Source organism: Dendrobates tinctorius, unplaced genomic scaffold (assembly GCF_039654945.1).
Source record: "Dendrobates tinctorius isolate UK_male_01 unplaced genomic scaffold, ASM3965494v1 ptg000143l, whole genome shotgun sequence".
NCBI lineage: Eukaryota > Metazoa > Chordata > Amphibia > Anura > Dendrobatidae > Dendrobates > Dendrobates tinctorius.
In genome coordinates, this window is record NW_027361810.1 from 16,318,887 (window position 1) to 16,345,690 (window position 26,804).

A 26,804-nucleotide genomic window follows, 5' to 3' on the forward strand; every position below is an offset into this window, starting at 1 on the left:
GGTGAGCGCTAATAGAAATTAGACCAAGCCTTAATGCCAGGATCGGAAACGTCAGCTTAATGAAACATTTCTGTTTACGAGGGCCGTCTAAGCCGTCACCTCCCTGCACTAATGTCCGCAGCGTAACTCGCTTCTCATCGACACCTGTGACCTTCTGCTCGGAGACAGGTAAATGGAAACCATTAGTCAAACGACACAACAGGCGACTATGGACAGACCAGGCATCGACAGGTTAAAAAACTCAGACAACCAATTGATATTCCATGCAAGCGTCGCCACCAGTCATTGTCATTTATAATCTTCCGATCATTCACGACGAGCGGTTAAGAGATACCTTTTCATCAAACTCAGCCGCTAAATGCAGTGTTCGGGGACCGACACCGTATAATTGCAATTAGCAAAATTTAATAGAAGATTGTACATTTGGACAGCTCGTAGTGCGCTCCAAACATCGACCTTTACCCTCGGTGTAATCACGCTGTACTCAAAGCCGCCGCATCATCCGCTCTTCTGAAAAAATAGATTTTAATAAATAAACAGCTAAAGCTTGGCGTCTCAGACACACAAACTGGAAACCTGACCCACGTCTGCGACTATGTGCACAGAAAAAGTCAGACAATCGATTCCAGCCAAATTGAATTCGCTTTGAATTAAAAAAAAAAATATTTGCAAAATAATTTGTGCAAATCAAGCAAAATGGCATCTGGTTATAATTTTGATGAATTAAAAAGGGCTGAGGAATGGTTAAAACCTAAATACTCATCTAATCCTGACTGGTCTTCTTTGATTTGATCAGAATCCAATTTTTTATGACTGTTCGTACGCAGCAAAATTTTGACAGGCTGCCATTTTGCTGGATTCAAAAAGGCTGGGAAGGGGTTATTGCGTCTCATTCTATTTGGCTTAAAAGGTGTCGAAAAAACTGGAGGTTGGAAGACGCCATGAACGACCCGGTGAACACCACACCAATAACTGGACTCAAAAATTTGACCACTGATCCAATAATGACCTAACAGTGTCCTCTATAATCTTTATCTGCAAATCGCAGTCCACAGTGCATCAAACAACGTAGATCTGGTGAAGCATACAAGCTCTGGTAACAGGTGTCATTCTTTACTTTTCCTTTTGGCTTGCCATACCCTAAGATGGGTGGAACTTGATTATCAGGTATGAAAAAAACCAAAACTAATTTCAAGATAATCTGTCTGAATATGTTTATGGTCTTGATGTCGATATGTGGTCACCTAGTGGTTGTGATGTGACCTGTAGGTGTCTATATGTGGTCACCTAGTGGTTGTGATGTGACCTGTAGGTATCTATATGTGGTCACCTAGTGGTTGTGATGTGACCTGTAGGTGTCTATATGTGGTCCCCTATTGGTTGTGATGTGACCTGTACGTATCTATATGTGGTCACCTAGTGGTTGTGATGTGACGTGTAGGTATCTATATGTGGTCACCTAGTGGTTGTGATGTGACCTGTAGGTGTCTATATGTGTTCACCTAGTGGTTGTGATGTGACCGGTAGGTGTAAATACAGTTGGGGAAATAAGTGTTTGATCCCTTGCTGATTTTGTAAGTTTGCCCACTCAAAGACATCAACTGTCTATAATTTTAAAATTGAGAGATAGAATATTAAAAATAAAATCCAGAAAATTCCATTGTATAAAATTATATAAATGTATTTGCATTTTTCAGTGAGAAATAAGTATTTGATCACCTACTAACCATTAAGAGTTCTGGCTTCTACAGACCAGTTAGATGCTCTTAATCAACACGTTACCTGCATTAAAGACAGCTGTCTTACATAGTCACCTTTATAAAAGTCTCCTGTCCACAGACTCAATCAGTCAGACTCTAACCTCTACAACATGGGCAAGAGCAAAGAGCTTTCTAAGGATGCAAGAGACAAGATCATAGACCTGCACAAAGCTGGAATGGGCTACAAAACCATAAGTAAGGTGCTGGGTGAGAAGGGGACAGCTGTTGGTGCAATAGTAAGAATTTTATATAGTGGCCTAGCCAGTCTCCAGACCTTAATCCCATAGAAAACTTATGGAAGGAGTTAAAGTTCCAAGTTGCCAAGCGACAGCCTCAAAATCTTACAGATTTAGAGATGATCTGCAAAGAGGAGTGGAGCAAAATTCCCCCTGACATGTGCGCAAACCTCATCATCAACTACAGAAAACATCTGACTGCTGGGCTTGCCAACAAGGGTTTTGCCACCAAGTATTAAGTCTTGTTTGCCAGAGGGATCAAATACTTATTTCTCACTGCAAAATGCAAATAAATGTATAGAATTTATACAGTGTGATTTTCTGGATTTTATTTTTGATATTCTATCTCTCAATGTTAAAATTAACCTGCCCTTAAAATTATAGACTGTTTGTGTCTTCGTCAGTGGGCCAACTTACAAAATCAGCAAGGGATCAAATATTTATTTCCCCCACTGTATGTGGTCACCTAGTGGTTGTGATGTGAACCGCAGCCTGTTGAGGGTTTTCCTATTACACCATGAGATGTTAGAGGCTTTACTAGTGGGAAATTGAAGGGTTGATTATTTTGTATCATTCTCATTATTATATATCTAGTAAATAGTAATGAACGAATCGGCCACGATTTAAATTTGCTAGAAATTTTGAATTACAACAAATTTATTCTGTAAAAATAGAATGCATATTATTATAATCCGAGATCTCTCCAGATCCCGGAGCGTAATAACCGTATGTTCAAAAGTAAATAAAAATTATACTTTCCCGCTCCCTCACTTCTCCTGCCGTGCAGCCCCAGCTCTGGCCCAGTCATTTAACCTGGGTAACCTCTATCCAGTCACATACAAATATAAAAAAACAGAGTGTAAAGAGTGTAAGAATCACCTCTAATACATAAACAATGATGGCTACTATGTATCAAAACATAATAATAATAATAATATTTTTTATTTTTATTGTGCCAACATATTCCACAGCACTTTACAAATCTTGATATGGGCTCTCCACAATCATTATGGAAATTTAGCAATAAGTGTTCAGTTTTCCTGCAGTGCTCCCTAGTGGAGAAATGAAGGATTTCCCAGGGTCCATTCATATCAATGAGTTGTCTGCGCAATCCTGGACAAGACAAGTCCTCCTGATCGAGAGACTCTCTTTGCAACCGCACTCTACTCTGGCCAAGAATTCATCTCTCAATCTTCTATCAATCTCCAAATATGGTACAAAAAAAGCTTTTTCTAATCCAGACAAGCAAATAGTAAATGTACACACACAAAAACTTATATGTGCACGTGCCTATGTATAAAAATTAAAAGATGTATTAAGTTAATACTTAAATTTGCTTGCACTGTTGATTTGTGCAAACTAAGTATAACTAAGAAACTTCAGAATATAATTTTATGAAAGAAATTATCTTCTTTCTCCACTTATGAGCCACTTCCTTTCCTTCCCCTGTTTCTTGAACTTACATCTGCCTATTGAAGTCTACGGCACGGGTAAAGCGAGAGAGAAACAGAAAGGCAAACAGACCTTTGTGGTTTTCTCATAAGTGTTAGAAATGGATTCACAGCTACTCTGCTCAGTACCGCTATATAATGTCCTCAGCCGCTTCTGAACATGTGATATATAGAGAGAGGAGAACAGGAATCCTTCATGTCTGTGTGTGCGGTGTATGGAAAATATAGCACGTAGTTGTCAACCTCTACCTCAAGTGTATCTGGACTGGAAAGAGGGACATGTTGAGGAATAGATGCCATGAATTGCAAGAAAGCCCCCTGAACTCAGCACTACCTGGCTGGATCTGGGCTGGTTTGGGGGTATGACGTAGAGATGAAGTGAGAAAATTATTTCTATCTATATCTATTGCAAAACATTTGATTACAATTCTGTGAATGAGACGTCTCCTAAAATATTATTATTTCTAATTAATATTATCTGCATGTTGCAGATTTTCCAGCACTGCGATGTGCAGATTGCCTCGCAAGATTTCAGTGTCAGATTGTCGATCGTCATCTTGTTGGACCTACGCTAGAATGACCTTGCTAACTCCGATCATTCTCACACACTCAGAGTGTAAGAATCTGTCATAACAAATGCAAAATCCCTTGTGTAAGTCGCCTTAGAAATGAGATTTTATAGGAACTTATCAGAACCTAAGTGGTCATTACTGGTTTAGAGTGCAAAGGAAAATGGTTCTGAACTTCAATTCTCACAGTATAAAGCTGGCGAACGCACCGAAAGATAATTACGACTGAATGGTCATGGAGGTGGTTCCTCTTTCCTGAACAGCTTAAGTCCAAAAATTATCCAAAACACATGACCATGCATGGTGGGGTTTTTTCTGCCTGCACCAAAATTGATGTTACTAGTTTCCCGAATTAGTAAAAAAAAAACTAAAGAAAATTCTCGAACTGAACTGCGTTGGTGCAAGTAAGCATAGGGCTAGCAGAAGCAATCTTAGATTCACCAGAGGTAGTCAGTAGGTTATCTCCGCAGCAAGAATGTAGGATGAGAACATAAGTGGGTCATTCTCATGTTGTTGGGCAAGTGTGAGAAGGACCTGGATAACCTCAGCCGTTCCCATCCATCCAGCCAGCGAGCTAGTCGGCATGTTGGGACTGCACTGATTGGATCGCATTGAGAGCCGTGCACACGAGTAACAACCTGGGAAGAGAGCAGGCTATTTCTACAAGCATCTGGTGGGTTCCAGCTCTATTGATTGCCTAAAAATGAAGCTGGAGCGTGGCGACCCGCCAAGGCGTTAGAGGCCGCTGATGATCCTCTTCTTTCTGCATATTCCACCGTGATTGGTAATGGTTTGGTAATGACTAGAATTCAAGAGGATAATCAACAAAAGCACATTGCAATTGCTGGAATTTGGCAGTATATTGAAGCGGTAACGGGCAACGTAACAGTTGTGCAATTGGCAAACGATTATTACTGTTTCTTGTTGTAGGCCCATTTGTGAGTACCATTATTAAGACCTGGGACAACTTTCATGGACTTTGTCGAACAACACTATATTTTTAATTTTTCTTTTTTTTTTTGCCACTTCTTATATTTCCATTTGTTAGATATCAACTTCAAGATCTGCTGTACTGGAGGCAGAAACACTAACAGTGAGTCAAATGATGGATTTATCACTGCAGTTGTTAAAGTTACAACTGAACCCCAAACATGTTTCCTAGTTTCATAGTCTTTAGGCTATGTGCCCACGTTAGCATTTTTAAACGCTCAGGAAACGGGTCTCCTTCCCAGAAAACGCACGTTTTTTTGCTGCGATTTTTGTGCGTTTTTTTGCGTAAAAAACGCGCATTTTTGATGCTTTTTTTCCGCGCGTCTTTTGGACTATAGGAAATAGCCAAAAACATGGACCTAAGCGGAAATTAATGAACATGCTGCGTTTTTTACCGCTAAGCGTTTCCTTAGCGGTAAAAAACACATCCATTGGCACAAAAAGGCCAAAATGCATTACAATGAATGGGATGCTTCTTTTAAGCATTTTTGATGCGGTTTGACCCCGAAAAACGCATAAAAAATGCTTTAAAATATGCAACGTGTGCGCACAGCCTTAAGGTTTAAAGTAGACACAAGTCCATCAAGTTCAATCCATGGCCACATGAACCCTTGGAGCCAAAAATTGCTGTCAATTATTGCATTCATGCTTACATATGCCAAACTGTCCAGCATCATCCTTCTTTTCTCAATTCTGTAGCAGCTGTAGGATAGGCATTTGCAGGACTGCTGACAGACAGCGTGACGCCAGTGCCCTGCAAAATACCTAATCCCCCTAAATCTTTGCAGTTTGCCTGTTACTAAAAATACTCTCCATTTTCAAGAACAGAGTGATTCTTAATTTTTTTGTTTATTGATTGTTGAATGGGTTACCAACCACCTCTGCAGTCTATCAGAGGAGGCTAGTATCCTAAGCAATGATAGCAGCGCTTGCAAGCTCTTTGCTATAGAGTTTGCAAGTGCTGTTCTGAAGCAGGCAGAATTTCTGTATCTGGCCAATGTTATAGCAACTCACTCAGGATAATAGGTAAAGCTAAACTCTGCAACTGACCCTCTCTGCCGGTTCTTGCACAGACTGGAGATCCTGACCCCGCAGTCACTAGTGGTTCCTGCGTGAGCTAAGATAGCCCTAACCACAGATTAAACAATGGCAACTCAGATCTGTGCTGCTTGAAAGGCTGTCAAGCACTTCACGTTCCTCCTAAAGAACAAGACAGCAGAGCAGAGTGTAAATTACCTACTAAAGGGAAAGTGTGCTGAAAAAAGGAAAAGATCCAGAGTGAGTAAAGCAAACTACAAATTAGAAACTAAAGTATAAAGAATGAACTGTTACATAATATGCTGCTTAAATCAAGAAAAGAAACAAGATAGAGGCAGAGTAAAGAAGAACAAGACATAAACCGTAGCTGGAATTTCACTGTCTTGCTTTAAACTACAGCAGAATGGCTGGACATCCAAATGAGAATATCATCAGCAGGAAAAGACGAAAGGGGGAAAGAATATAAAGCAGCACCTGAAAGGTGATAGGGCAGACAAATGAAAACACCTAAATTATGCTGAACCGGCTGCAACCAGGATAACAGAACCTAAACACCTGGAGAAAAGGTGTGCTGCTATGGCTTGGTGCACAGAGGAGCCAACTACAAAACATAGGCTCAAGGGTTCGAACCAAGGAGCATAAATGTACCCACCCTTCTACGAGGGGCCACTGGACCCACATAGATCCTCAACCGCTGACACCACTAACAGAACTCCTGTCATGATCCAGTGTTGGATCTGGCAGTATTAAAAGCACAAAGTGAACTTTTTTTACTTTGGTTAAGTTCAAAGGTGTTTTGACTGTCCCCGGTGGTGATTGTGGTATTGCACTTTGGGTTTTTGTGCACTTAATTAGGTATCAGGTGTGACATCCTATAAAGGTGTGCTAGAGGAGTGCAATCACTGCCTGTGATATTGTGAGTTTGTGTTCACTCTGTTTTTGGGAGAGCCTGGATGAAGGATGGAGCTGGTGAGGAGTCCTGCGCAGCTTAGCCAGGGGGGATGTGTTTCAGCTATGGTGTCTGGACGAAGGGCTGGCATGGCGTGGTGGGGTCGCAGTGATGGTGTCAGCGGGAAGCGTCTGCATGGGCTGGTATGCTGGTGGAGTGGCGACTATGGAGAGTGGCACTCACCATGTGGGACTTGGCCGCTGAGCTGGACTCAAGCATGCTCGACTTCGTGTCAGCAGCTGAACTCATCCTTGGGACTCTGGTTCTAAGCAGCTGCAATTGGTGTTGGACTCTGCTCCAAGGTTGCAGTAAGGTGAAGGGTCCTGTTATGGTGATGGATCCGGGTGGAGGAGAAGATGCACGCAGGTGGTGGGCTCTGTTGCTAGGAGCGCACGCAACAGAGCAAAGCTAAGTGGTGTTTCCCCTGTATTGTCTCTTTCCTCATGTGTGTTGTTAGTGCAGTGGTGGGATTAGTCTCCGCACCGACCCATTCCCTAGTGAGGGTTTAGGGTCAGGGTGAGCAAGGGCGTTAAGGTACGCGTGCGGCGACAGGTGCGGAGCCTGTTTAGGGAATGTAAGGAGTGCAGGGACACTGGCTCAGGGGAGCTCAGGAGGTCTCCAATTCCTTCTCCCTATTGCAGCGCCCACCACTGTTGATGTTTCCCAGGTCCCCCTTTATTATTTAAATTCGCCGTACTGGAGGCGGGGTTTCCAGAATGTTTATTAACGTGTAATACCTAAATTCGCCAGGTGGAGGCAGCGTATCCACCTGCACGTATTATTATTTAAATTCGCCCACACTGGAGGCGCTGTATCCAGGGTCACGTGTGTTATGGGTTCGCCTTGCGGTAACACCTGCGCCCAGACACACAGTGACCATGACAACTCCATTACTAGGTGACCCCCATGCAAATCTTCTGCATCAGCTCAAGAAATAATCCTCCAAACCAAAACCCTTCCATCTAACTTGCCGTTGACATCTGTAACCCAACACTTGTTCCACCTCATACTCCTTGTCCTCCTCCAAGTCAGCTTATTAGAAAAAAAGAAACCCGGTGGCGGCCTAGCAAGAGGCATTATAGAGAAAACACTGTGAGCACTATTGGAAGAAGTGCCAAGGTAGGTTCTCACAGCATAAGCAATAGATAGATACAATAAACCCGGCACTCAACTTAATGTTATAAAGATGAACTTTAATGCAGTCCAAGATGTAGTACAAAAAAACGTTTTGATCACTCCGACCTTCATCAGTTACATGCTGCTTAGTGAGTAGTATCTTGTGGACACTGTTGGCTCATGCCACGATGCGTGTGAATTTGCATTTGACAGGGTGTAAAAGAAGATCACTTCTGTTTTGCAAACTTGCATTTATAGGGCGTCTTATGTGAGTGGGAGAGCGTGCCCACATACGACGCAGCATCCACCGCTGGTCATCGGTCAGAAGTTATCTTCTTTTACCGACTTGATAAATGCGGATTCAAACACATCGTGGCATGAGCCAACAGTGTCCACAAGATACTACTCAGCAGCCTGTGACTGATGAAGGTCGGAGTGACTGAAACATTTTTTTGTGCTAAATCTTGAACTGCATTAAAGTTAATCTTTATAACATTAAGTTGAGTGCCGGGTTTATACTATATATAGCCAGTGGCTTTAGACCTGGCACATACTCTGCACTTGTGGACATATGCATAAAAATACTTTTGAGCACTCTGCTGTTGTGAATTCTCTTACTTCTGTGTCGGAGCTCCCTCTGGTGGTTACTGTGGGTAGTGGAGCTGGCCAGATTGACAGAGATCTGCCACCTGACGATGATGATTGGATATCTGGGGTTACTGATTGGGAGTATTTAAGTGAACTGGCTTCCCTCAATTGTTGCTGGTGATTAGTTCTTCCTGTGCAACTTTAGGTCTGCTGTCTCCAGCCTGATCCTGCATTTTTCAGCTAAGTTGTTCATTTGCTAATCCTTTGCTTCTGATCTGGTTTTGCCTCTTTCTGCTTTGCTTTGCGGGTTCAGCATGCTCCCTGCTGGGGCTGTGCTGGACCCCACTCCATATGTTACAGCTTGTGTCAGTTTGTTCAGTCCCCTGTTATATTAGTCTCTTTTGCTTTGCTGCCAGTTTACACCAGAATGCTGATATAGTGGGGGAAAGGTTGTGAGACCTCAGTGTTTTTTGTACATCAGTCGTGCTGGATTTTTTAAGGTTTTTGCGTGATTGCAGACAAGTGTTTTTCCTTTCCTATCCTATCTAGACAGTTTGGGCCCCATCATTTGCTCAGTCTATTTTCTGCCTGTGTTTGTCTCTCATCTGGTCTCACAGACAATATATGTTTGGGGGCTATTTCTTTGGGGTTCTACTCCGGGGCAGTTTAGATTTCACCTTTCTTGCTTTAGGCCTAGTTAGTTCTCCAGCTGTGTTGAGGCGTCTAGGGCATCGTAGGTACGCTCCATGGCTACTGTTAGTTGTGTTGTTAGGATTAGGGTTCTGCAATTCGCTAAGTGACCAAACTTTTTGGTTTCCTGGTGGCCTCGCCTATTCCTGCCATCCTCCTCGGTGACCAGTCATTAACACTCTGCCATCAAAAGGACCTGGAAACAGCTCTCAAGATAAAAGAGGAACCAAGATGTCTGGCCAACACAGAGTCATGCACTTCGTTATGATCAATCGGTAGCGAGAAAGACACTAAAAACTTTCTGGGAGGTAAGACCTCTGACGCCCCAACCTGAACTTACATAATGTGCTGCCTGAGATCAATCCCCAGAGCACCCACACATTCATTAAGAATTTTGACTGGATTTTGGTCCCTCAACTCCATAACAAAAGTACGTGATAAAACATCAACCTTAACATTCTTAGTACCAGGTTGATAAGTCAAAGAGAAATCAAACCGAATGAAAAAGAGGGCCCACCGAACCTGTCTAGCATTCAAGCACTGTCGTCAACATACAGTAAATGTTTGTGATCAGTAAAGACCCTTACTCTATGCCTAGCCCCCTCCAACCAAGGCCTTCATTCCTCAAAAGCTCTCTTAGCAGCCAAGAGTTCCAGATTACCTAGATCACAGTTGGGCTCTGCTTATGAGAAAAAAATTATATGGAGGAAAGTAGCCGAACCCCCCCGGGAAAAAGAGGCGTGTCTGCTGTCGCTTGGAGGAAAGAGAAGACGACCATCAAACACAGGCTCAAGGGTTCGAACCCAGAAGCATGACAGCCAGCTTTAGTTCTCCTGTGATGCTGCTGAGGCTCAACTACATCTGATTACAGCATGGGAGAACGCACAGTTTGGACCAATGGCTTAAGTGTCAATCTTCAGGAGTGCACTTTTCCTTCTCTCAAGCAGGAGGCAGGGGAGCAGTGCGCTCCTGAAGAAAGATCTGAGTAGCATGCAGTAGCATCTATCTCTTGCGCAAATTAAGAACATTGCTTGCCGACAGATGCTACTGCACATGTGCCACCGCCATTTTGAGGGAGCCAATTTTTTTCTCCAACAAAATGGCACTGGCGGCACATGCTCAGTAGTGTATTGGAAAGGGATAGATGCTACTGCGCATGAGCAACCTGAACTTACATAATGTGCTGCCTGAGATCAATCCCCAGAGCACCCACACATTCATGGTGCCATTTTTCCGGAGTTACATTTTTTTTTTTTAAAGACCACAATATTAATTGTGCAAGCACAGTACTTAAAATAGGAGGCAGGTGACTGAAGGTTCAGTGACCTGTCATTTAAGTCACAATGATGACGATGAGGCCAGAGCGCTAAAAAGAGCCGCCCACAGGCCGCCGCGGAGCTCGGGCATATCATTAACTAAAAAGTTCGAAAACAGATTAAACAAGAACCACAAGACGGATTTCATCAACCAAGGTATCATTTTAATCAGTATAACAGCGCCGACCTGACACGGTCTGTAGTTTACTGAACACCATCTTTTAAGAAAACCCTTTTAGGGCACATGTAAGTATTTGCAGCTGAAATTTCTGTACTAATTTTTCTGTATTTAATTGTTCTGTGTTTGCGTAAAGCTAAAGCTTATTTAAAATATTTTTTTTTGCTATGTGAACAGTAAAATGGTGCCTAAAACTACAAAAGTTCATCTTTCAAAAGTTAGACTTTTATTGGATCACATTGCCATTAAACTTTTGAGAAGCGGGTCAAGTGGGAGTGAATTTGTTGTCCTCACCTTATCTACGTGCCCGATTTAGCGGAAGGAGAGCGTTTCTGTCCTTGGCTACAACGTCCCATGAATTAGCCAATTTACGATCCTAGCGTTGCGTCCCAGAGACGGATCCATTCCTAGATTGCTGATTGTATATTTTTATGGTGCTGCCATTACCTGCATAAAAGCCCCCATAACAATATAATGTTTACACTTTACGCATCCAGATCGCCTGCAACTAATTCTGCAAATTTCCCGCTGTAATCGGTCATTTAGATATTAATAGATTCGTGCTGGTAATAGGACTTCACTGCTGCCTTTTACTTCCCCAGTCATATTTATCGATTTTATGTTTTCAATTACATTGGTTTTACGGCACATAACTAGGAACATGATTTATCTTAGGATCCTAAAAGGAGAAAACGACATTGCGCGGTGACTAATAAAACCAGCACATTTTGTGTGGTGTGAATCCGGCAACACAGTCCAGATCAGCACATTTCTTATTCCTGCCTCGTGCACTTTTATTTCAGCTTTGGGTTTTTTTGTGTGTGTTTTTTAAAGCTATGAGGCTGGCAAGTCTGGCAACTTTACCTTCTGTGATAGATTTTGCATTGGGGTCCTGTAGCGTCACCTCTGGTCTTAGTTTCTTACATAGCATCTAACAACCAATAGGAAGACATTGGCGTTTTGGAAGGTGGAAGTGAGAATTTATATGGACACTATGGTTTCAACAAGTTTTGCAAAAGTCAAAAGTACAAGTGACTATGAGAAAGTTGGCTCATAAGTGGAGAAAGAAGCAGACGTTTCAAATAAGATGGGTCACACACTTCTCTCTTTGCTTCTTGAACTCATCATTCATTCAGATAAAATCCATTGTAATCAAAGCAAGTAAGACACTGAGCTCATTGCGGGATCAGATTACAGCTGCATATTGAAGTTTATGGAGAGGGTGGAGCGGGAGTGGGGAGCAGAACAGTAAGAGACAGGTCACGCTACAGATTCCTAGTAAGTATATCTAAGGTTAGAGCAGTGCAATCACAGCTACACTGCTCAGTACTCCTGTACAATGTCCTCCATGCTGCTGCTTTCTTTTATGTTTATGATCTAAAGCCAAAACTGGGCTCACATCTACACTGCTCAGTATACTGCTGTATAATGTTATTTATGATGATGCTTTCTTTTATGTTTTTGATCTAAAGCCAGAACTGGGTTCACAGCTACACTGCTGTATAAAGTCCTCCATGCTGCTGCTTTCTTTTAAGCTTTTAATCTAAAGCCAGAACTGGGTTCACAGCTACACTGCTCAGTATTGCTGTATAATGTCCTCTATGATGCTGTTTTCTTACACCTTTTTGTTCTAAAGTCAGAGTAGGACAGTAGTATTCTAAATTTACTGATCAGTACTGCTACATAATTGAATCAATGCAGCTGCTTTTCTGGATGTATTTTATTTCAAGCCAGAACTGGCCTCAAAACCGAACTGCTCAATACGGCTGTATAATGTCATCCATGCTGCTGCTTTCTTATATGTTTTTTTAATCGAAAACCAGAACTGGGTTTGCAGCTACAGCGCATAGTACTGCTGTATAATGTCCTCAATGCTGCTGCTTTCTTTTACATTTATCATCTAAAGCAAATACTGTGTTCACAGCTACACTGCTCAGTATTGCTATATAATGTCCTCCAAGGTCATGCTTTCTTATATATTGTCATCTTAAGCCGGAGTAGGACATTCAAAGAAATACTGATCAATACTGCTACATAATGACATCCATGCTGCTTCTTTCTTGTTCGTTTTTCACCTAAAGCCAGAACTACACTCACTGGCCACTTTATTAGGTACACCTGTCCAACTGTGTGTTAAGACTTAATTTCTAATCAGCCAATCACATGGCGGCAACTCAGTGCATTTAGGCATGTAGACATGGTCAAGACAATCTCCTGCAGTTCAAACCGAGCATCAGTATGGGGAAGAAAGGTGATTTGAGTGCCTTTGAACGTGGCATGATTGTTGGTGCCAGAAGGGCTGGTCTGAGAATTTCAGAAACTGCTGATCTACTGGGATTTTCACGCACAACCATCTCTAGGGTTTACAGAGAATGGTCCGAAAAAGAAAAAAAATCCAGTGAGCGGCAGTTCTGTGGCCGGAAATGCCATGTTGATGCCAGAGGTCAGAGGAGAATGGGCAGACTGGTTCGAGCTGATAGAAAGGCAACAGTGACTCAAATTGCCACCCGTTACAACCAAGGTAGGCAGAAGAGCATCTCTGAACGCACAGTGCGTCGAACTTTGAGGCAGATGGGCTACAGCAGCAGAAGACCACACTGGGTACCACTCCTCTCAGCTAAGAACAGGAAACTGAGGCTACAATTTGCACAAGCTCATCGAAATTGGACAGTAGAAGATTGGAAAAACGTTGCCTGGTCTGATGAGTCTCGATTTCTGCTGCGACATTCGGATGGTAGGGTCAGAATTTGGCGTAAACAACATGAAAGCATGGATCCATCCTGCCTTGTATCAACGGTTCAGGCTGGTGGTGGTGGTGTCATGGTGTGGGGAATTTTTTCTGGGCACTCTTTGGGCCCCTTGGTACCAATTGAGCATCGTTGCAACGCCACAGCCTACCTGAGTATTGTTGCTGACCATGTCCATCCCTTTATGACCACAATGTACCCAACATCTGATGGCTACTTTCAGCAGGATAATGCGCCATGTCATAAAGCTCGAATCATCTCAGATTGGTTTCTTGAACATGACAATGAGTTTACTGTACTCAAATGGCCTCCTCAGTCACCAGATCTCAATCCAATAGAGCATCTTTGGGATGTGGTGGAACGGGAGATTCGCATCAGGGATGTGCAGCCGACAAATCTGCGCCAACTGTGTGATGCCATCATGTCAATATGGTCCAAAATCTCTGAGGAATGCTTCCAGCACCTTGTTGAATCTCTGCCACGAAGAATTGAGGCAGTTCTGAAGGCAAAAGGGGGTCCAACCCCTTACTAGCATGGTGTACCTAATAAAGTGGCCAGTGAGTGTAGGTTCACAGCTACACTACTCAGTACTGTCATATAATGGCCTTCATGCGGCTTCTTCTGAAAACGTGTTACATAGAGATTGCAGAACAGGAATCCCTCATGGCTGTGTGTACAGTACTGTGTATGAGAGACATCATAGTCTCTCTCCACCAGCTCAGAGACAGCTGAATATAAGACATAGAGCCTTCAGAGGGCCAAAATGCAGACAAATGCCGGGTACAAGTTATACAATGGGTAAATATAGTGTTATTTCTAATGCACACAGGATAGTTTATTCTGATCAGTGTCCTGAAATGGCAGGAATGATTTAACTACCAGGCTCCTATCCATCTGCATAAGTTGCAAATAGCGTATGTTCACACCTGGTGTATAGATATCATGCTTATAAATGATGGCAAGCCGTGTGAAGTCTTCCATACAGAGGCACCCTTGTGGCTCCATACTAGACAACCACAGGCACTATATGTGCTCGTTTATGGCACCATGGAGGTATTATATATTCTCTCCTGGATGGATTGTGAAGGATTGGAACATCTCTTAATAAGACATCCAATGGAGCACACCACATTAGTTCTTCTGTCTTTACTCCATATGAATAATATAATAGGACCCCATAAACTTATTACAACCCCAGCGCCTTAATATGTCCAAGTACGTAAGACCTAAATCCAATAATAAACTGATAAAAGAAAAAAAAATGCAAAAGCAATATTTATGTTAAGGGCCAATGGCTTAAGTACGGATTAAAAATCCAGCAGCCATCCATCCTTGGCAGCTGCTCTAAGGCTTCCGCATCTTCCAGACTATCGCGCACTGGAAGGGTTAATGTCATAAGTATAAAACTTACAGAACACAGCTGGGATTGTGGAAGTGTTGACATATGATTTGAGAAATGGGAGGTTTGAGATGAACACAACATTTTTTTTTTCCATACAACACTTGAGTTTTCTCACAGATTCTTCTATGGTAATGTGATATGAGACTCTGCTGTTGGAAACGTCACTTTTTAGCTACTGTATTAAGTAACTTGATTGGATTCACCACTTTCTATCAATACTCTGCTCATTCACCACCCACATCTTTACCTACATAATTCCAATAGTGCATAGGTCACTTTCTCCCAAAAGAGCAACACACTCATATTCTGCTGCTGTTATCATTACCATGATATATTTGGGTACAGGTGCATTGGAAAAATTCAGAGTAAACATGTCCATGTTCTGTATACTCAGGGATCCCGAAAATATAGACCGAGGAACCCCAATCTCCCCTCCTCCAACAAGGCCAACATACTCCTCTCCTGCTGCTGTCATCATTCCTAAATTCAGATTACCTACACATGCACATATGGCGTCCATGTAATCAGCCACTATGCACCTTATGACACAGCCCCGGCCATATTGCAACTTTGCCTTCGCCAACACAATCACATACAGGTCACTGCCTCCAAAAAAATCTGCATCCTCTTCTCCTGCCGCTTTCAGGATTTCTAGAGTGTTCTAATCATAAATTAAAGGGGTTTTCCATTATTAGGCAAACCCTTCTTGATCAAAATGTTTGGCTCCCATAAAATAATAAAGCCTATACTCTCCTCCCGTGCCGACGCTGTTCCCGTGCTGTCAGCACTCGCTCTCCCGGGGCTCGCGTACGGTTGTTGTGACACGTGATGCCGGCGCCCAATCAGCGCTGTCGTCACTGTCTCCGCCTTCGGACAAACATGAAGAGGACGTACGGCCTGCAGCTGATCTCGGATTTCCTCTTCCTGCTCAATTCGACAGGAGGCGGGGACAGTGACGGCAGCTCTGATTGGATGCCGGCGTCATGTGTCACAACAACAGCCCGGGAGCCCCGGGGAGAGTGAGTGCCGATACCGTGGGAACAATGCCGGCACGGAAGGGGAGTATAAGATTTATTATTTTAAGAGGGGGCCAAGCAAGGGGTATTAGAAGAAGTTGTCCAAGTAGTGGTCAACTTCTTTAAAAGGGTTTTCCCATCACTGATTGGACGGGACAGAGGACAGTCGTGCTCCTGGACAGCACATTCCCAGTTGCATAAAGCTCCTGCAAATTCTAGAACATGCTAATGAAAGAGAGGGACGTGGGGCCATCAGGGACTCGGGACCCACGACAGACTGCTACGTCCGCACCTTCTATCATTACCCGTCACACATAAACTAGACCTGACCAACCTAATCCCATGAGTGAATGTTAGGTCACTGCCTCCCACAAAATCAACACACTCCTCTTCTGCTGCCGTCATTTTTTTTTTCTATCCCCATCACTCGTGCACGCTCATGTGACATCAGACCACCATAGGTTATGTAGTCACACAGTACGATGACCCTCGGACCGACGGCAGCTCCCCAAGTGCTGAGGTATCGAAAATATACAGTGTTACAGTCTCTAAGCCCCTCATTTACATACAATACAACTTTTCACAGTTCTATTTTGTTGTTTTTCTCTGTAATAATTACATTTTCACAGTTTGCAGATTTAATTAAATTACAACAACCCCCCCCAAAAAAAAAAAAAAAAAAAATCTGTGAATGCAAGAGGTAAAAGAAAGCAACATTCATCCATCCAAGCGATGGAAAAATTAATATTTGCACGCCGGGGACAAGTATGTAGTAGAACATATGACGGGGGAACTCTTAATTAGTAGCAGTAAATCAATAATTATAAGGAACGCTGCATGTGGAGTCTGTACAAGTCTGTGCAGCACAGAGAGGCAGTTTAATCTATAGCAAGAAGAACATCCTGTAACCAGATGTGACTGCTCTTAACTTTCTTGAAAATTTTATCAAAGACTCAAATTTTTCACAGCACAAATTGTATGCAATATTGTAACAAGCTAAAAAAAAAGCCAGAACAGGGTGCAATTCACGTCACAACCACTGGGTGGCCACATACAGACACATATAGCATAAACATCTTCCAACAGAGTATCACAAAATCATATTTTTTATCAGAGTTGGTCATCTCAAACAATATGTATCGTAATATGTCAAATCAAGAGGAAAAGTAATTAAGAAAATGTCTGTAGCTACATGGATGGAAATGGTAACCAGTTCTGTAAATGCCATGCATTTATTTAAAGCTAAAAGTTTATTTCGCTATTGAGTTTCTTTAAACATTTTGCACCATTTGCATTCTATGTCCTCTGTCTTGTAATATATACTTCAGGCTGAATAGTGAGTTAACTGAGAATCTATCAGTGAGCTCCTTCTGACTTGAGAGTTTATGTAAAGTTTATATTCATTCTTCTCAGTTGATTTATAACCACAGACCGTATCAACTTTAAGTGTTCAGGTAAACAAACAACCTGTAAAAACCAATTGGTGAAAAATATTTAAAAAAAGATCCAATAGCCAAAATTATTTTTTAACCCCAAATGCATACATTGCCTCCATAAGGTAAACTGTCTTTTTCTGTGATGATTTAGATGATTTAACACCGGGTGCCTCTGTGTTGCACTGTCTATTTCTAGCTGCAGAATGAGTTAACTGAGAATCTGTCAGTGAGCTCCCCCTTATGAGAAAGTTTATAACTGTTTTATCTGTTTTATGACTGATATATGACCGCAGACCACATCAAAGTTGAATGTGAATAGAAACAAAAAGCCTTTAAAAAGCCAAACAGTGCACATTTTTAATGATACCAAACTGCAAAAATCATTTTCTTAGCCACAAATAGGTACAAAAAAAAAAAAGATTCAGGGCGGACGTCCCCTTTAAATCAATCCTAATGTGATAACTAAAATTTGAGCGTGCCATCAAAATCCCTTTAATCTTGTATCAATTGTATATTCTGGATTATCAAATGTTAAAAAAAAGTGTAAAACCATTAATATTCTGAAATGTTCCCATAAACTCTGCTCCTGTCACCTTGTTCCTGATGCTTTTAATTGTTTCTCTCCTCACTTGTCTCTACTTGATCTTATGAAATATTGATACAGATCCCAAGTGCCGGATTATCAAATGCCGGATTACAGGAATTGCATTGTTTATATTGATTTTTTTTTAATGCCTTTCTTCCACCTCACTACCGGCTTTGTGAAAATGAAAAATCCTGTAATGTAGAATCATGCTATGTGACATACACACCGCCGCTAAGTCTTTTTTCTTAATTTCCATCCCCCAAAGCGATGGAGAACATGTGCATCTCTCCTGTTCTGTTCATAAAGCGGCAAAGAAAAGCCCCTCCGGTGAAATATGGAGAAGGTAAACAGGACGCCATTGTCCGCCAATCTGGCAGTCTGAAAGAACCGTTTCTCTTATCACCGGACTGCAGTTCTCTAATTCAATGCTTTGCTAAAGTGGCTGAGACCCCAGCGCCCTCCCACCCCCCCGGGGTGACACAGCGAGGACAATCCACAGGTGGATTCATATTTGACGCACGCGTTCTCAGAAACTAATCAATCAACTCATGTAGTCGTATGAGAAATCACCTCTTAAGGAGGTTGTTTAATCTCTTCAATGTTCTGTTTATTTATTTATTACATTTTTTTTCCCCTTTTTTACTCATCGGTTAGGTAAAGTGTGGCGATGGCGGAATTGAGATGCAAGACAGCGGGGGACCAGGGAGAAAGTTCTACAATGTGTGTTTTTCGAGATAGTCTCTCCTTGCACTTGTGGTGTCATGCAAATTAATTCTATCAGCCAAATTCTACACCTCATATGATTCACAATGTTTAATGCCCAGAAAGGCGCAACAAGAAAAGAGTTTCGGAGTATCAGTTGGTGCGGCGGTAAAGTTTTGAAAATCAGAATAATGTGCTAAGTGTCGAGAGAGAAAGCGATAAAATGCTTGATAAATAGATGATAAAGATGGATAAAAGATAGATACATTAATGGATAGGAGAAAAAGAAAGAAAGAAAGAAAGAAAGAAACAGAAAGAAAGGAAAGAAAAAAATAGAAAAGAAAGAAAAGGAGAGAGAGAGCGCAAGATCGAGAGGAAGGAAGGAACAAAAAGAGATAGAAAGGAACAAATAATGAAAGAAGAAAGAGACAAAGAAAAAGAAAGAAAGAAAGGAAGGAAGAAAGGAGAGAGAAAGAGACATTGAAAGAAATACAGAACGAAAGAGACAGAAATAAAGAAGAAAATAGAAAAAAGAAAAGGATAGAAAGAGAGAGAGAGAGAGAGAAAGGAAGGAACAAATAAAGAAAGAAAGAGAAGGAAAAAAGGAAAGACCTAAAGAGAGAAAGAGAAGCAAAGAAAAGACTAAGAAAGGAAAGAGGAATGTAAGGAAGAGAAAAGGAAAGGAACAAAGAAAAAGAAGGAAAGAGAAGAAGGAACAAAGAGAGAAAGAGAAAGTGAGAAAGAATGAGAGAGAGAGAGAGAGAAAGAGAGAATGAGATATTAAAAAAAGAAAGGAAGAAAGAGGCAAAGAAAGGATAGAAAGAGAAAAACACAGAGAAAGATCCTTACAATCCACTCATGTACTCGTATATCTGGACCTAAAGCTCAGGCCGGTAAGATACAGGCATGATACAACCGGATTTTAGCTTCTGCACTTGCACCACCTTGAGCTTTGGAGATGCTGATTATAGTTTGGGTCAGAAGAACTGCAGAGGGCGCTGCAGCCATCATACAGGTGTCCAAATGTGGCCGCCCATATCATGACAGTGTTAATAGAAAGATTTTTGCTTTATTGTTGGTTTGTTACTATTTTGCGACCTACAGCTGCTATTTTGGTGTCAGATGGATGCATCAGAAAGTTCTGGAGTTTTCATATTTTCCTTCTACATTTTCACTTCTTCAATAGAAGACACTGATATGTGACCATGTAAGAGGCTCTGGGGTTCACAACTCTCCCCCTACTGCCTATATAAGAGGCTCTGGGATTCACAGCTCTCCCCCTACTGCCTATATAAGAGGCTCTGGAGTTCACAGCTCTCGCTCTTCTGCCTATATAAGAGGCTCTGGGGTTCACAGCTCTCACCCTCCTGCCTATATAAGAGGCTCTGGAGTTCACAGCTCTCTCCCTTCTGCCTATATAAGAGGCTCAGGGGTTCACAGCTCTCACCCTCCTGCCTATATAAGAGGCTCTGGGGTTCACAGCTCTCACCCTCCTGCCTATATAAGAGGCTCTGGGGTTCACAGCTATCCCCCTTCTGCCTATATAAGATGCTCTGGGGTCCACAGCTCTCTCCCTTCTGCCTATATAAGAGGCTCTGGAGTTCACAGCTATCCCCCTTCTGCCTATATAAGATGCTCTGGGGTTCACAGCTCTCTCCCTTCTGCCTATATAAGAGGCTCTGGTGTTCACAGCCATCACCCTTCTGCTTATATAAGAGGCTCTGGGGTCCACAGCTCTCCCCCTTCTGCCTGTATAAGAGGCTCTGGGGTTCACAGCTATCCCCCTTCTGCCTATATAAGATGCTCTGGGGTCCACAGCTCTCTCGATTCTGCCTATATAAGAGGCTCTGGGGTTCACAGCTCTCTCGATTCTGCCTATATAAGAGGCTCTGGAGTTCACATCTCTCACCCTTCTGCCTATATAAGAGGCTCTGGAGTTCAAAGCTCTTGCCCTTCTGCCTATATAAGAGGCTCTGGAGTTCACAGCTCTCGCCCTTCTGCCTATATAAGAGGCTCTTGGCTTCACAGCTCTTGGCCTTCTGCCTATACAAGTATGAGAGGCTCTGGGATTCACAGCTCTCACCCTTCTGCCTATATAAGAGGCTCTGGAGTTCACAGCTCTTGCCCTTCTGCCTATAAAAGAGGCTCTGGAGTTCACAGCTCTCGCTCTTCTGCCTATATAAGAGGCTCTGGAGTTCACATCTCTCGCCCTTCTGCCTATATAAGAGGCTCTGGAGTTCAAAGCTCTTGCCCTTCTGCCTATATAAGAGGCTCTTGGGTTCACAGCTCTTGGCCTTCTGCCTATACAAGTATGAGAGGCTCTGGGATTCACAGCTCTCACCCTTCTGCCTATATAAGAGGCTCTGGAGTTCACAGCTCTCGCCCTTCTGTCTATATAAGAGGCTCTGGAGTTCACATCTCTCGCCCTTCTGCCTATATAAGAGGCTCTTGGGTACACAGCTCTTGGCCTTCTGCCTATACAAGTATGAGAGGCTCTGGGACTCACAGCTCTCACCCTTCTGCCTATATAAGAGGCTCTGGAGTTCACAACTCTCCCCCTTCTGCCTATATAAGAGGCTCTGGGGTTCACAGCTCTTGCCCTTCTGCCTATATAAGAGGCTCTGGCGTTCACAGCTCTTGCCCTTCTGCCTATATAAGAGGCTCTGAGATTCACAGCTCTCACCCTCCTGCCTATATAAGAGGCTCTGGAGTTCACAACTCTCCCCCTTCTGCCTATATAAGAGGCTCTGGGGTTCACAGCTCTCACCCTTCTGCCTATACAAAAGGCTCTGGGGTCAACAGCTCTCGTCCTTCTTCCTATATAAGAGGCTATGGGGTTCACAGCTCTCCCCCTTCTGCCTATATAAGAGGTTCTGGTGTTCACAGCTCTCCCCCTTCTGCCTATATAAGAGGTTATGGTTTTCACAGCTCTCCCCCTTCTGCCTATGTAAGAATCTCTGGAGTTCACAGCTCTCACCCTTCTGCCTATATAAGAGGCTCTGGGGTTCACAGCTCTTGCCCTTCTGCCTATATAAGAATCTCTGGAGTTCACAGCTCTCCCCCTTCTGCCTATATAAGAGGTTCTGATGTTCACAGCTCTCCCCCTTCTGCCTACATAAGAATGTCTGGAGTTCACAGCTCTCACGCTTCTGCCTATATAAGAGGCTCTGGGGTTCACAACTCTTGCCCTTCTGCCTATATAAGAATCTCTGGAGTTCACAGCTCTCACCCTTCTGCCTATGCAAGAGGCTCTGGAGTTCACAGCTCTCACCCTTCTGCCTATACAAGAGGCTCTGGGGTTCACAGCTCTCCCCCTTCTGCCTATATAAGACGCTCTGGGGTTCACAGCTCTCACCCTTCTGCCTATATAAGAGGCTCTGGGGTTCACAGCTCTCCCCCTTCTGCCTATACAAGAGGCTCTGGGGTTCACATCTCTCATCCTCCTGCCTGTATCTGCACCATCATGTAGAGTAGACTCATTCAGTCCATTGAATAAAAAAGGGTCAAGGGCCCAAGAACGAGATTTCCTTGTTTGCATTTTGAACCCAGATTCCCATCTACCATCAGTGTAACAGCTACAAACAGAACATCCAACATCTATGGTCACAGCTCAGAGTTTACTATGTATCATAATAATAATAATAATAATCAGATGAGAACAGATCTCAACATTGCAACATTACTCTAGTGCTGAATTAGTCGCTCACCCTGTAGGCCTGCTTTGGTTGCACAGATGGACACATTAATTGTTGCCCTATGTACAACTTCCAAACTATATAACTATACTGCAGTCACAAAGAACAACCCCAGCTCTGCTGGACATGGTGCATGGTAGCAATAGATATAGATGCCATCACCCTTACAGGCCACTAAGATACACACAGACCTAATGCTCAGGACGGTAAAATACAGTAATGATACCACCACGCCTTAACATCTGCACTCGGACCCCCTTAAGGTTAATCAAGAGGTGTAAAGTTTGGATCAGGAGAACCGCAGGGGAACGCAGGGGTCTGCAGCCAAAATGCAAAGTGTTTAAATGTGGTTGCCCCTATTATGCCAGTGTGAGAGCAATCCAGGTATTCTGAGTATGGGGCCATCACAGCAAAGGTCTGATCAGGGTCTGCTCCCCCATCATAGAGGGGAGATGAAGGGCAGGATTTTATTACTGTGCTGCATTTCCTAATATGATTAATGATAAGTTTAACTTGAAGTGACGGAAGGCGAAGTTTCCTCTGTATATAAATATTATGGACTTGTTTAATAAATAGATACTGAGCATCATCATCGCTTAATTCTATTCTGGAAATGTATTTACTGTATATATAAATGGAGAAAAACAGCAGCACTGCCTAAAAGGGTGCAAAGCATCCCCCTAGAAGACTGGCAAAGTTTCCTAGCAAAGATCTAAAAATCCGAAAAAAAGTGAAAAAGTAAGAATCCTGCATCCACCAACACCAGCTAGACTTCAGCTCTGTCTATACATACATATCTGTATTTATCCATCTATCTATGCATATATACATTAGTTTTCTATTTCATTCCGTATTTCTATAGTTTGTGACTCTGGACATGAATCATCACTTCTTTGTATTTCTTTCCTCCCCAACTGAATCAAACAAACTTGCAATAATTGAAAAAAAAACCCCGAAACATCTGCACTTCCAGGAACATCAATGAGACCCAGAAATAAAAAAAAAAATTCCAACCGCTCAAAACAGTGAGATAATGGGCGCAGGAAAAAAAAACAAAAAACTATCTACCAACCAAAAGACAGCGAACACAAAACGCAACTGCAAACCTTGTGAGCGAGACTTAAAATGTGTATAATGGAAAAGGTGCAAGAAAACACCCAGACATGAACTATTTATCAGGACGGAAAGTGATTGCAGAGATCAGAAGATGTCATGGATTTATATAGCCAGACTTCATGGAATATGCATACAGTAGATGTAGCAGAGCTGAATTTGTTCTTTTGTGGGTTTGAGCCCAGAAATGAGCCAATGTGTTAACTGCAATGGGAACTAAGTGACAAGCTGAGCTCTGCTACAAGAACAGACTTACCTCTGCTCTATCGATTGATTAGTAATAATAGATTAAAGCTGAACCAGTCCCTCTCAGTCTTTGGTGCAGGCCTTCAGGTCAGGAACCCAAAAAAACCTCCAAAATGTAAATCTACAAAAAAAAAATGACTGCACTCCACACTCTGCTTCAGTGCAAAATCTGACTTTTAATGGCCCATCAATATAGAGATATTTCTAACTCTTTTCTGTGCATCAATATCTAATTATCTCTCAATCTATGAAACTACCTATGGAACTGTTACCTATCTATTACACTGGTCAACAGCATTTTTGGTGCCAAAGATATTTCATCGAATTTAGGGTATTTTTGGGGTGCTGATTCTGAATATGTCATCAGTTTTGCCAGATTGGCTCAAGTTTTTGAGATTTTTGGTATCTTATTTATAGCACTTGTTGGTAAATGCGACGCATCATCTCATTAATTTCTTTGGATTAGTACTTGAACTGAGCAGTTCTCAATATAGTTTTGTGTTAATTAGTGTTCTAAAAGTTTGTTCATAGCTTGATTTTTGCACTAACTTTATGTTGTTGTCTGTTTTCCAGTGAAAAGCATGAACTCATCAAGAAGAAGTTGTCTTAACGATCCAGACTCATTCTGTTACATTTGTGGTGAATATACACTGCCAAAACATAGAAGAAACATAACACACTTCGTAAAAAAAGTGTATTTTGCCTATTTTGGGGTTATGCTTGGGGACCAAGACAAGTTTTGGGCACCACACATAGTGTGCAAAGCATGTATCGAATTATTACGAAAATGGAGCAAAGGACAAAGAAAAAGCTTCAAATTTGGTGTTCCAATGGTGTGGAGAGAGCCAAAAAATCATCATGATGACTGTTATTTATGGTAAACACAGGTACAGGCACATCTTCACAATGAGGGACAGGCCTTCTTGCAGATTCCATGTTACTCCCATTTTCGTTTCTTATGCTTATTGAATCCTTGCACTTGCACTGCACAGAAATAACAGTCATCATGATGATTTTTTGGCTCTCTCCACACCATTGGAACACCAAATTTGAAGCTTTTTCTTTGTCCTTTGCTCCATTTTCGTAATAATTCGATACATGCTTTGCACACTATGTGTGGTGCCCAAAACTTGTCTTGGTCCCCAAGCATAACCCCAAAATAGGCAAAATACACTTTTTTTACGAAGTGTGTTATGTTTCTTCTATGTTTTGGCAGTGTATATTCACCACAAATGTAACAGAATGAGTCTGGATCGTTAAGACAACTTCTTCATGATGAGTTCATGCTTTTCACTGGAAAACAGACAACAACATAAAGTTAGTGCAAAAATCAAGCTATGAACAAACTTTTAGAACACTAATTAACACAAAACTATATTGAGAACTGCTCAGTTCAAGTACTAATCCAAAGAAATTAATGAGATGATGCGTCGCATTTACCAACAAGTGCTATAAATAAGATACCAAAAATCTCAAAAACTTGAGCCAATCTGGCAAAACTGATGACATATTCAGAATCAGCACCCCAAAAATACCCCAAATTCATTAAAATATTTTGGACACCAGAAAAAAATTTTTTTTTCGTTGACCTGTGTTATCTATCTATCTATCTATCTATCTATCAATTATCTATTGATCTATCTCTATCTATCTATTATCTATCATCTATCTGTATCTATCTATCATCTATCTATTATCTATCTATTATCTATTGAGCTATATCTATCTGTCTATCATATATCTATTATCTATTGATCTATATCTATTATCTATCTAGTATCTATCTATCTATCTATCTATCTATCTATCTATCTATCTATCTATCTATCTCTCTCTCTATCTCTCTCTGTCTATCTATGCACCAACCTATGGAACCATCTATTTATCTATTGGTATCCAGGCCACACATTTTTCAGAAAGTTGACTTTAATGATGATTCCTTGGACTCACCAGATGCAGAAGACACTTGACCAGGAGGATAGAGAATAAGTGTAGTCCCATCTTGGAGTTTCTGGAGTCTAGGAGATTAATATTTCATGAGGTTGTATCTTCAGTTTCCACCCATTGAATAGTCTGGAGATGAGCTGGGAGCGTCCTAAAGACAAGAAGCAACAATATCTTATATCTAAAAAGAACGATCAACCTGAGGATGGAGCGGAGCTGAATTTGTCGTTTGGCACAACTCATGAAAATAGATCGGACTCCAGATTAACTTAAAGCGCCGACGTCCACCAGCTCAGGCAGTGAATGACAAACTCAGCTCTGCTACATCTCCAGAACGGCTTCGGTGTGAGCAGTGCAGAGGCAGGAGCCGGGCATTACCGTTGTCTCAGACTGTGAGCCCAGGACAGGTCCTTCCTCTTCCCAGGTCCCAGGCAGAAGCTGAAGGCATAGTGGGTGAGCTCTGCTGCTCCGATCACACACTGCACCCACAGGAGATGTAGTGTGGGATTTGCCAACTTTCCTAGGTGTTGCTCCCAGGGAGGATGTCTGAGCTAAGTAGATAGATGCATGGTGAGCTGCGCTGTGCTGGTCTCCTCGGCAAATTCCAGATTGAGTGCTGCACCCAGGCTCATCTCACTGCCAGCGTCCCCATGTAAGCAGCAGTGCTCAGGAGTATCCAGCTCTCTCTGCTACATCAGTGGCTGGGCACACCTCCGAGCCTGTCACTGGCAGCCGCACAGCAGCACCACCAATGGCACTTTATCCCATAGATCCGAAGAGTGTTCCATGTGACCAGCGCTGCGCTCAGTCTGCACAGTCTCCACAGCGCTGCGCTCAGTCTGCACAGTCCACACAGCGCTGCGCTCAGTCTGCACAGTCTACACAGCGCTGCGCTCAGTCTGCACAGTCTCCACAGCGCTGCGCTCAGTCTGCACAGTCTACACAGCGCTGCGCTCAGTCTGCACAGTCTCCACAGCGCTGCGCTCAGTCTGCACAGTCTACACAGCGCTGCGCTCAGTCTGCACAGTCTACACAG

General features: G+C 42.5%; 1 protein-coding gene across 1 annotated transcript in view; it reads right to left on the reverse strand.

Annotated features, from left to right (window-relative positions):
* Positions 1 to 26,457, reverse strand: part of NXPH2 (neurexophilin 2) — a 122,893-nt gene extending 96,436 nt beyond the window's left edge. Inside the window, exons 1-2 of the mRNA XM_073545567.1 lie at positions 26,147 to 26,457; positions 25,775 to 25,919 (exon numbers count right to left, since the gene is read on the reverse strand). Coding sequence (XP_073401668.1) covers positions 25,775 to 25,825 — 51 coding nt within the window. The 5' untranslated portion in view covers positions 25,826 to 25,919; positions 26,147 to 26,457. The remainder of the gene's footprint in view (positions 1 to 25,774; positions 25,920 to 26,146) is intronic.
* Between the last annotated feature and the right edge of the window lie 347 nt (positions 26,458 to 26,804).